Below are 12,610 nucleotides of genomic sequence, written 5' to 3' on the forward strand. Positions count from 1 at the left end.
TGTGGTTGTTGGCACTTTTCAGAGGCACAACGCAATTAGTGCCAACTCTGACCAGGGCAAAGCTACGCAGACACAGGAGCTCTTGGCACAAACAGGACTCGTATCTGTCAGAAGAGAAAAGCAGCAGAGGTTGGTGGGACTGGTGTTACGCTCCCAGATTCATCTGACAGAGAGGCAAGCTCCTAACTACAGTTATCTCACAGCAAGGCAAAAGAAGCCACTCCCTCTCCTTAGTTCTCTTACGCTCTCAATCATCTATGTATTTTGAAGGGTACAATATCTTTTTTTATTTTCTTAAATAGCATAAATAGCTGTTTCTTTTTCTGGCATTTAAGAAAACCATAAATAATACAGTGTTTCCTTTATATGGTATCAAAATACCTAGTCTATGAAGCATTTTTATTTTTGTTAACATAAGTCTCTATATCCATTTCCTGAATTTTACTAGTTATAATGACATTCTCTGATTAGCTTAGCAATAGCTTAGTAATTGATGTGTCTTTATCTCAACTAAGCATGAAGCTCAAGTGACAAAATGAATTTTGATCTTGGTCACAGTGAAACAACATTTAAGAATGTTCCATTACATTTGTGACTATCATGTATTCTGGCAGCTGTAAATGCTTTCAAAATTTCAGGTACAATGAACAACTATCTATACCCTCTCCTATCCCAAACTAACAATGAACAACATTGGGAGGGGGGAGGGCAGGGGGGATATCAGCAGTAGCTCTAACTATAAATAAATTCAAATTAGTTTACAGACTAATTCCACAGTCTGAAAGCTCTACAGAAAATAGTGAACTGTTGACTGATGGTTAAAAAAAAAAAAAGTTCTAAAGACTCCCAGCGTTTATCATACTCTTCAGTAAAATCTCCTTCCTGTATCAACAAACTAGGCAAGTATCTCTCCCTAGTTTCACAAGAAAGTTAAGGTCCTTTAGACAAGATCTGAGGTGCATAGTTCAAAAATTTAAAGCGTAATCACTTTTCAACCATTGTTCTTCACACTTACTGGCAGTCTCAGAGGCCAACAACTGCTCTGGCCATAGAGACTGCACTACCTCTACTACCACCTTCTCACCTAAGCGTTAACTGAGATGTGACAGGCATATGTATAGGAAACTGGCCCCAGAAGCTTTGATAACTGCCTTCAGAAAACACTTTTCAAAACCCCTAAACCCCTTAAAAAAACCAAAAACCAAAAAAACAACCTACCAAAGCATATGATCCCTAGAGAAAAATATAATATAATGAATCAAAAATACCCATGAAGCATTACAGGAACCTTCCCAAAATTCACTCATGGTACCTCTGAATCACTTCTCAGAAAATGTCAGAGGAATTTAAGTAAGAACAAAATCCTTACTTTTACCTTCTAAAGAACTTCAATTAAAAATGCCCATTAGACTCAGTTCCTAAGTCAGGTCTGTCAGATGATGGAAGAGGAGGTCACTGATCTATACAAAGTTTGGCTTCTGAAATTTTTGTAAATGTGATGGACCTAGTTGCAATTTAGCTCTAATCCATGTGGGTCAACATATTGTCAAATACTTTTTGGCTGCCTGACAGTGAAAAATTGAGCGGCTTAACACCTAGCACATTCATTTATCTTAAAAATAACCAGGGTTATTTCAAGATAAAGGAAAAGATGCATGATCAGTAAGTCTGTGGTTTTCAAGTCTGAGAGTAAGCCAGCATAACTTACAAATAGCCATCAAGTCACTGGTTAGTAACAGCAAGATGTGAACCAGCCCTAAATTACTTGCGGGCTTTTAATGTCCATGTTACCCTTCCAGATGTTTTCCCACCTGACTGTACAAACCTCTTTTCTAGTTTCAGGCTACTCTTTTGGTTCACTCTCTAGCAAACCTCTGCAGACAAAATACACTGCAGCAGCTACCCTGGAGGGGAGGAAGATAAATCACTGCAAGACTGAAATTTCACAGATAACAATGTCTACCTAAACACTCTACCTTGTTCAGACTTTTCTTCTAAAATATAATCTGTTTCTTAATTAAACTGTGTATGTCCCATGAAACACAGCTTTACATATATATACACACACATATATATACACACACATATATATACACACACATATATATACACACACACACACACACATATATATATAGTATTTGGGCTTTTGTTTCATAGAAAAGGTAATTTCACTAACCTAAAACTCAGAAGTGTTTCCATCACTCACATTAGAAAGATAAAGACTAATTCTAATGAGGCCTTCCTGTGGTGCCAATAATACTTTATTAACTGAGCTGAATTAAGGGTTGACTTTAAAAAAATATCCAAGCCAAAAGATAAAGTCTTCATTTTAACCACTCATGAAAATAACCCCTCCTTCCACAAAGCATGCTGTGTCAAAATGTTTCATTAAATCTTTACACATTTTCAACTACTGTCAGGATTATTCTTCCAAAGCCTTACGGTGTGATTTATTCTAACATTTGTTCTGTACGGCGACATGTACGTTTATTTGTGATAAATGAATTAATTCTACAAGTATAAGCTGAATATACTGTCATGCCTTTCTGCTAGGAGCTCTCTGCAGAAGATGTACAAGCACTACACTGAAAAAGTAAAAGTGAATCACTCATTTGAAGGTATTCTCTAAAGGGCTACAGATATCACGTATCCAGTGATAATGGATACGTATCACTGTATGACCAGTTCTATTTGCTTGGTCTCATTCGGGTACTGACATGGGGGTACCTTCCCTGTACCTTTATTTCAGTCAATTATAAGTGGCAAAATGCAGGTCACAAGTGAAGTTTTAAAAGACCATATAGAGAAGGAAAGGAGACCCTCTGCAGCCTACCAAAACAGAAAAACAAATGATGGCCAGCCTGGAGGGGCCTTTGAGGCAGGAGCTGTGCTCTTCATTTGGAAGAATCTTGGGGCCACTTACTGAAACTCAAAGAAATTACAGGCTAATAGGTAAAATTCATTAAAACAGGACTCATGTGGCTGAGAAATTTACACTGAAAAAAATTTACAGATGTGTTGAAAAATATTTCTTCATTAATACATATAGCAAACAGTACACAAAAATAAATCCTGAGGTTCTCAGGGAATTGATGGTGTCTGGATTCATCTCTAGCTCCATTTATGTGCTATTTACTTTCCCTACTAAATATGGAAACATCTAAAAAACCTTTGATACACAGGTCAAAAGCTTCAGTCTTATTTCAGCTTCTATAGGTCAGCAGATCCATGAAATGAGCATGTCTACAGCAACTGCTCATACCAAAAAAACCCCAAACAAACAAAAAAAAACCCCACAGACCCAAACAACCCCCCACCACTTACTCCTGTAGAAAGAGAACAAATTAGCAGAAATTACAGCCACACTACCAACTTTAAATGAATAATCAATTCCAGAACAAGTTCAAAACCAGGAATATTTCTTGGCCTACAATCTAATTTCTAAAAAGTGTCATAAATTTGAATTTATTTCAATCTATTTTGCTTTGGACTGGGAATAGGGAGTACAATTGTAAGTGATTAGAACTTTTGTATGAATTTACAAAATTCAAATTAGTTTTTAGCACCTTTACAAAACTAATCTTCATTATTTGTAGATATCAGAGTACTGTTTAATTTCTGAGTGGCTTGAGAATAAGTTCAATTTACTACAACAGCTTTGCGTGCACCTGCACTTCAAGCATTAAAAAGTTAAATGAGTCTTTCAGTATTTTGATTCCAAAAACCACATGGCTGAACTATATACCTATTGCTGAAATAATAATAATCCAGATAAAATATCTTTTCTTTGGAGGGTGGGGAAACTATTTTTCAGTAATAGTTTCTAAAAATCAGGTAGTAAGAAAAGGATAGACAGACTAGTAATAATTTCCATAAGAATATTACAAATAGTTTGATGGATACAGTCATTCCTATATAAGGTAAAATATTTGCACACTATTGTCTTGATTAAAATGGCCTCATTCAACTGTAATGTATGAATTTTTTTTAATTTACTTATTTTTTTAATGGGGCATGGCAGCTTCCGAGGGATCAAAATGAAAGAACATAGGTTGCTGATAAAGTCACTTAACTGAAGACTCATCTCTTCTACTTAGTTTTGAAACTACAAAATCAAAACACAAGTGCCAACAAGAAAAAAACTACCTTCCTCCAACTCCTTCCAACTTCCACTGCTACCATCATCATCCTCCAACATGATCAGTAGCACTGTCTTCTTTTGACTTGTTTCCTCATTTATTTCTCACCATTAAGAATCTCTTCAACAATAAAATCTTCATATTTGAGCACCTTGGTTTGAAATTAAACAAATGACCCATTCCCAAACATTCATTTTTCTCCGCTATCCCCACACACCATGCTCCCTCTTTGTCCTCTAAATCCCACAGTCCAATTCTCTCATCCAGGAGAGATGAATCTTCTTTGAAAGAAGATTCTTCTTTTAGTTTTCCCTTCACTTGTTTTCTGTGTAAACTTACTGGTTTACTGATTTTCTTTTCCAGGACAAAGACAGCAAAATCTAGTATTCCATCAGCAACTTATACTCAGCACCAGCAAATTATACTCAGTCAGTTTACCTGAACCTAAAGTAAAGCACTGAATAACTGCAAAAACTGAAAAGAGAATCCCAAAGTACTAACTACATTAACTGATGCCATTTTCACTGAATGCAACAAAATGGGAAACTAAAAATTCTTGAAATATGCCTACCAAGGAACAGAGCTGGTTGATCACAAGACCTATTTTTAAGCTAAGAGTCACATTAATTTACAGAATGTCTGAGAACTTCCAGGGTAAAGTGAAGTGGTTTTAATACCTAAAAAATGCTGATGGGCTTTAAGGAGGTATGTGGGACAGTCCTTAACACAGCCGCCTCAGAGAGGGGATTCCTGGGTTCCACTCTTGGCTTCCTTCCCAAGACCACAAAACATCCCCCAGACAAAAGCAAAGTTGTTATAAACTGAAAAAACAGAGCACATTCTCAAGCACTGCTGGAGGCATCTTTGCTAACACAAAATCTGCCATTACATTACTTGTATAATCTGAAATAAACAACCAATCAAAACTTCCTTAGGTGAAAAAATGTCTAGTGGAATACAAAGAAACACAATTCTGTCACTAATACATTTTTAAAAAGGTTAATATTGCACAAACTCAGTCACTGGCAATACAACAGAGACTAGCCAAAACAGACGGAGACAGCAGTCAAGTAGAAACAAATGATGATGTTACCTCCATTTCATACATAGGTGGCCCCAGGATATCTTTTAAAGCATGGAAATCAATTAAAATCGGCATTTCAGGTGGCAGAGCCAGGTCAGCTGTGTCACTGATGGAGTCTGTTTTTGCATCTTCTGTGATATGCTCTTTGCAATCTAAGAAAAGAAAAGATACTTAGGATTTGTAGCAACATAGCAACTTTCTTAACACAAATTATCATGACAGAGGAAAACACAACATTCAAAGAATTGCTCAGAAAAGTTCATGAAAGTGAACTTAAAACATGTCTTTCCCAAAAGACTTCTTGTCAAATTAAAACATAATATGGCATCAAATTTATTTATTAAGCCTAAACACATTCTGACTGTTCAGCAAGGATAATACTAAATCTAGAGCACTGATGGAGAAGCAACTCACTTGCTTAAACGCATTTTAAAGTAGGTCACATAGCAAAACACATGAAGCTCATTTAGGACTTTACACTTTTCATTAGATATGTCCATAAAACCCAGCATTTGCAGGAGACAATCATGTTTAATGTAGTATAATATAAAAATATGGAGCTGAATGTGGAAATATTATTGAAACCACTGTAACTGTCCTTTTTATGTACACTTACAACTGTGCTGGGGTCTCCTCCTACAAGGATTTTAATGCTTGGCTTCTGAAACTTATAAATAAGTTTTGTCAAACAGTTGTCCTGTTTTGCCAGAGGACTGCACTAATTAATGCCAGTCTGCATCACATTCAGTAACATCTCACTTACAAAAATCCCCATCAAGGACAGTGTAACTTGCTGCTCTGTAGCTCCGCTGTCATCCCTCCTCACCCCAGTTCTCGCAATCCCAGTCCCACCTCCCCACAGCAGGCCCCAGCCGTCCCCACCACCAGCCAGCCAGGGCGGGAAAGCGACAGCTCCTAAGTGACCTGAAAACAGCCTCTCTGCTGGGCCCCCATGGTGTGCTGCCTCCTTACAGAGGAGGTAAGGAACGGACCCACTACCCCAACACACCGCAGCCCACCTTCGCTACTATGCGCGCGGTAGTATTCCCACATTATGCTTATTGCTTTGATTAAGCTTATTGCTTTGTCTCTAACGGCTGAGGTGTTACTCTGTGTAAATCTCGGTTCACAAAATCCACTTCCCTGATTTGTTTGGCACCTGGTTAGGCACATACAGCATACAGTGTTCAGTCAATAGAAAGTCTCAAAACCCTTTCGTTATAACAACTTCACCTAGGGTTTTGTGTTGAAATATTCAGATCAGATTCTTCTAAGGTGTCTTGAACAATGTCTTGAACAACCAGCAGAGAACTCCTCAAAGATCAAATTATTTGGCCTTTTCAGAAATACCTGTAGGGGTAATAGTCTTCTGAAAGGGCTATAAAACCCAAATAGTCTAACATCTTCAAATATAAATACCCAAGTGTCATGAAGAAGGAAAGGCTCAGACAAAGCACTAGTGACTGTTAATGAGGACCCTGTAAATATAAAAGCCTCTAAATTATTTTGACTCAGACTGTGCAGCTGGTTGTTTGCATGAATAAGCTGAAGAACTTAAACATCATTTGTACCAGGCCTACACTCTGGACATAATTAAGCGGCTTGATACAGAATGGAGAAGGTAAGCAGGCAGTCATTTTCTCACTGCATTTGATCCAGATGCAAAAGGCTCATTACCGTTTTCTTGAAAGTCCAAAGCAGTATTTTAACAAAACATTTATCTGAGAAATGAAAAATACTTGAACTATCTGGATATTTCTAAGACTCTGTGGCAGAGTTTTACAGCAGTGCCTCATTAAGATAAGCACTGCACTGCACACATGCAGATAGTGAAGATGCTTCATTCCACTCTGAATACACAAGTCTAAGAATACACTTAAAGTGACAGTCTACATTACACAGGATTTTTTTGTATACTGAGCCTCAAGCCTTCTGCACTACTAGTCTAAAAAATAATCTGCTTTTGTTTTTTCCCATTCAAATGACAAGAATGGCTTCCTTTACATTTTAATGCAGGTACAATAATTGAAGATCCAGAAATTTAAACATTATGGGAAGACACAAATCACTAATCTAATCTATTTAATGTAATATCGAAAGGTGTACAGTGGTGCAAATGTAATTTTCAGAATGGACGAAACGAGAATGTCTCATTTCACAAAGTACATACTACCCTTTTATTAATCCTGATGTATAAAGAATGCCTTTTTACAGTTAATATTGTTACAGTACAATTCTCACTAATGCTTTCATACCATATCAAGGAAAACACTTTATAGTACTATTATAATAATACTGTCACTAATCTTTCCATTCTACAACAACTCATTGCTCAAAGCATTAATCCCATTCCTTTACCATGAACCCTGCTTTTGTCAGATGGTCCTCCTGTTGTTTCAGCATTATCTCAATGTTTTTGTTGAACTACTATTTCTGTACACAGTAAATTTAAATACATAAACACTAGCAAGTATAGGAAACAAGTAAATCTGCATGCTATTCCTACAAATCAGATCGTAATTCCAACAGTATGGACTTTAAAAACCTGAGTAACTTGATATAACAATTCCTATTTTGAAACAAAACTGAATTTATATACAACTGATTTTGTGCTATACCAGGATATTTTACCACTTAAAGAGAATGATTTGCCATTTCTGCTTGTTTTTAATTTCACTCAGTTCTCTGTGAACAGCTGAAGCAGATAGACTTCTTGTGAACAAACTGGTAGTTAAGCTTTGAGACCACCTGCCCTATAAAAAGAATAAGGAACTCTTTGTGCTTATATAATCTAATTAGTAGACCCTATTTTATAATCTTTAACAATAACAAACTCCAGACTTCCCTGTTTTCAAAAATGTTAACCTAAACTCTGACCTTTTCTAATTTGTTATAAGAGCACACAGGGATGTTCCAAAATGTAATTACAAACACTAACTTTCTTTGAAAGAAAAGTCTTATTTTATCACCTTATTAGCCATGCTGACTATGAAGAATTTATAAAGACGCAAGTAATTAGTTTTTCCATTAATGATGACATAAGTTCCCTTCCTATCCCAGCAGAATAGTCATAAATCATTTAAAAAGACACCTCTATCTAAAAAAAAAGAGGGTCAAATTGAAATTTCCAGGAACAGGATTTTTGGCTAGGACAACAGCTATATCATCTTACATTGAGTTTAGTTAGAGAAATAAAACAAGAAGTCAAAAAAGTGCCTTTAACAGGAACTACACCTTGTACTAGAAACATCTGCTGATCTACTACTATACTTCCACTTAAAGGAAAGAAACACCACACTCAGCTGTTTTAATATATTTTTTAAAAGGCTTAACTAAAAATACAGATTATGTTTGAATATAAAACTTTCACAGAAGAATCTACAGTTACTCGTCAGGGATCAAGTCAATGTTCCTTAGGTCTCTGTCTCTGGAAGTTCCCACAATGAAACAAACCTTATGTGTAAATACTGCCACATTAATTACTACATATAAATCAGCGTTTACTCTAAAAAGGAATTCCATGACACAAAGATAAAGACCTAAAAATTTAAAGACGTGCACTTTCCTCTAGAGAGGCAATGAAAGTGATAATTGGAAGAGCTGAAAACTTCCTGATCATGTAGCAATTTCTCATCTCCTCATAAAACATATTTAAAATTAAGCACAGTAATATAATGGTCTTAAAACCAAAGATATCTAGCTGTACTACTATAAAAGAATAAAATGGAAACCTGAAAATTTTAAACAGCTTTTTAACATACCATATTCTGATTTGCTGAATTACTACAAAGAAGTATAAAAAGAAAGTAAGTATCAAAGAAAAGCGTTTTGAGTTGAAGCAAGAAAAGGGAAAACAGCATGTTCTTTTTCCTTAAGTGATTCACCAGCAGATGCTTCAGCACATGATTAGACAGGAAAGGATGGGATTGCCCCTGTTGACAACAGTCCTTGATCAAAATCAGGCACAAGCAAGACTACATCTAAAGGCAACTTTCCCTTGTCCAACTTTCATCTTACACAATACATACTCACACAGAGTTACTTCCAAAACATTTTCTTTTGGAAAGGAACTCCTTCCTGGGACCCTAGCCCTACTAATGCTCACGTGCATGCGTGCATTTACTGCTGCGTGCACTCTTCCCCCACGGGTTCAGAACACTCTATCCCATCAACTCAGAGAGAACCACATTCGGAGAAAGCAGGCTCCGACTGGTACAGTGTTTCAAAAAGTTGAACACCAGTATTTCCTAACAATTTGCTCATAATATATCATTTAAAGGATATCTTAGTCAAAAATCTTGACATGTATTGCACTTAAGCACTTGAATTCAAAGTTTTCATGCAAGAATAAATTTACATGTTAAAAATAGTCTGCATATAGAACCAACTTTTGATATAATTTATGCTTCTGGTCTGAACAGAAAGGTAACTCCACGCAATCTGGATAAAGAACCACATACTACATTTTTGTAGATTTTCTAAGTATCATTTTAAGTACCAAGTACCGTATTTCTTTACTATTGCTAAGTACTAACTGTGATAACCTCATCAGAGCTGAATTCAAACTTGAGTTCCTACAGTCATACTACCCTGGAATTCATGCCAATCAGATTTTGTAACCCTATTTCCCTGGGCTAAGACCGACCCTGTGCTGCTAGAAGTGCTGGGTTTTCAACAGAATACAGAATAGGTCACTTTTTGCAAGAGCAGCAATGTTAGCCCAGGTATATTAACAGCTCTATATGCACCAAAAACAGAAGAAAATAAAAAAGTTTATAACTTCAGATTTTGTGAAAAAATGCATTACATCCCAGTTAAGGCAGGGGGAATACAGACTACATGTTTTAGTTCAAGTTGATCACTTGGATCAAACTTTAAATTAAACTCAAAAAAAAAAGAAAAAAAAAAGAAAAAGAAAAGCAAAAAAAGTGCAGATTCATTCCCAAGTAGTAAGACAAACTGTATTACTAGGTTATAGAAATATTTAAGTATTTTTGAAGCCTCTGTTCAATGTAGATAAGACTGATTTACTGAGTTGTAGTAGTTAAACTTACCTTTCCTAAACTTCCTTTCAAGTCTGGAATAAATCATTTTTTGCTTCTGGGTTTCAACCTCTTTGTCATATTATGATGCCTGCATACAGAGTTGCTGCACTGTACTCTTGAGGCAGTTGCACTAAAATAGGTAGGAGAGTCTCACATATTTTTTAACTACTAGAATTTCCTCCAGTGCCGAAGACTAGATGAGTGTCTCATAAATCTCAGATAGTATTTCAGTAAAACATCAGATAGAGTTACTGTACACAAGAATGACTCCCTAGAGATGTCTGAAAAATGACTCCATTTGTTTTTGCTGAAGTTCACTGTATAAATTCAAAGACTGATGCAAACTAACACTCTTCCACTTGTCAACTTCATCATAAAGTGCTGTAGTTGGAAGAGTGAGGAAGGCACTGCAAAGCTGCCGATTTATTTAGCGCATTTCAAAAAATGTACGGCCAAAACATAGCTTGACAGCGTACCTCCGGCATGAGTTCTGCTATGGCAGGTATCCTCCATTTTTAGAGCTCCACTACTAAATGCTGTCAAAAACTTCATGTTTACAAAACCTTGAAAAACATTGCTTCACTTTGAGTTACTAATCTGATTTAATCAATATAGTGATGGAAATTTAGTGGTTCTATCACCTCATTTCCTTCAACTTTTAATACGAATCCATAAACAAGAAGGCACTCAGCTGAATAAACACAATAGGCGCAGCGTCCCTATTCTGATAGGTTACGAAATATATACAAAATGTTTTAGCAAGTTATATGCATAACGCAAGCCTGTAGCTCGCTTTCTCAAATTCACAACTCATGACAACTGAACACATTAACGAAGAGTCTAAAGCTCACATGAGTAAATGATAAATATTTAAAGCAAAAATGAATTACAGGTCTTTTAAAAAGATAAGAAAGAAAAAAGCCACACAACAGTTTATCATTAAGCTATGAAGAGGTTAAAATACTTTGACTACCTATTCTTCAAGAGCCATTAATGGTATTAAAAAAAGAATTAGCGTCACTATGCACAACTGCCCACACATGAAAAAGATAAAAAATTCTACTACAGTAAAATAAAGAAATTTAGGTTATAAATCCCATTATTTCCACCAATTTGTAAGCATTTGGGTTGGGGATATTTATTTCTGGGTTCTGTTTTAAATATTTGGTAACGTCCAGATTGAATGAAATCTGAACAAAATCTAAAACACAAACAACCCCCCCCAAACAAATGACATTCTGCTAAAACCACAGCTGGGTATAAACACATTATTAGTACAAAATAAACCAAGTATTTTGCAGACTGCACCATTCCATACACGTCTTTGTAATACTAAAGATGAGCTATAGACCCACCTGTCCCTTGGAACCCTTTTGTTAAGGCAGCTTTTTCTTACTGAGTTTAGTTTCCAGAAGCACAAAGACAACTGTTCTCAGCTCAGTGCTTCTGGGCCTGCTCCAAGCAGTGCCAACCAAAAATGTTAGCATTTCGTCCTCTTTTGAAGAGCTTAGCTTGCAATTACTGTTTTTACTGTTTTCAAGTCCAGCACTAATTTTGACATTGTTAATATCCCTCTCATTGGACTGAGATGTATAATACAATTCCTTTTTGTTTTGTGCTTTAAAAGTAAAATGATTTTTTTCATAGTAGGAGTTAGTTGTTCTTTGAAACTACTTTTCTATTATTTTACCAAAAGTCTCAAAGAGGAAAATGACAGTTTTTAAAATTCATCAAACATACTGGACTCTTAAACACATTTTAGCTATACCTATCCTTTCAGTACAAAGTTATACTTCAGAAGTATGAATTACATCAAAATAACTATCACAGAAGTGACAGCAGCACAGTGTAAAGATAGCTGATCTTGCCTGATAGTACACTATAGCCCAAAGGCTCAGCGTTCTGGTTCAAAAGGCGGTTCAGGTGTATTTCAGAAAAATCCAGCACAAAGGAGAAAAAGTATATAAAATACAACATGCAATATAAATAGAAAACATTAATAAAGATGTCTTAAAAGCTTTTCCTTTCAATGTATGTGGGACAACTTAAAATTTCACAGTTGTTCATCCACATAGTCACAGCTACTATGAGAGTTCACTTTAGTTAAGGTAAATGTTCAGAGGAAACTGAGCTGAATGAACTTAAGCAAACACTAATTTGTAGGTCAAATTCAATCTTCTGATATTACAGGTAAAAAAAAAAAGTTAAAAGAAGGTTTAATTTTCACAAAAGCAAAAGAAATACTGAGTGAAGGATAAAGGGCCAAGGAAAAGCCGAAAAACTGTCAATAAATGAGTTTCTAGAGACAAGCTACAAAATCTTTTACTGCTGGTAAAACT

The 12,610-nt window shown here is 35.8% G+C and overlaps 1 protein-coding gene across 2 annotated transcripts in view; it reads right to left on the reverse strand.

Annotated features, from left to right (window-relative positions):
* LONP2 (lon peptidase 2, peroxisomal) overlaps window positions 1-12,610 on the reverse strand; it is a 44,278-nt gene that overhangs the window by 6,490 nt on the left and 25,178 nt on the right. For both annotated transcript variants that reach the window (XM_062586430.1, XM_062586431.1), the window contains one exon: window positions 5,236-5,378. In XM_062586430.1, coding sequence (XP_062442414.1) covers window positions 5,236-5,378 — 143 coding nt within the window. The remainder of the gene's footprint in view (window positions 1-5,235; window positions 5,379-12,610) is intronic.

This window comes from Rhea pennata, chromosome 13 (assembly GCF_028389875.1).
Source record: "Rhea pennata isolate bPtePen1 chromosome 13, bPtePen1.pri, whole genome shotgun sequence".
In the NCBI taxonomy this organism is placed as follows: Eukaryota; Metazoa; Chordata; class Aves; order Rheiformes; family Rheidae; genus Rhea; species Rhea pennata.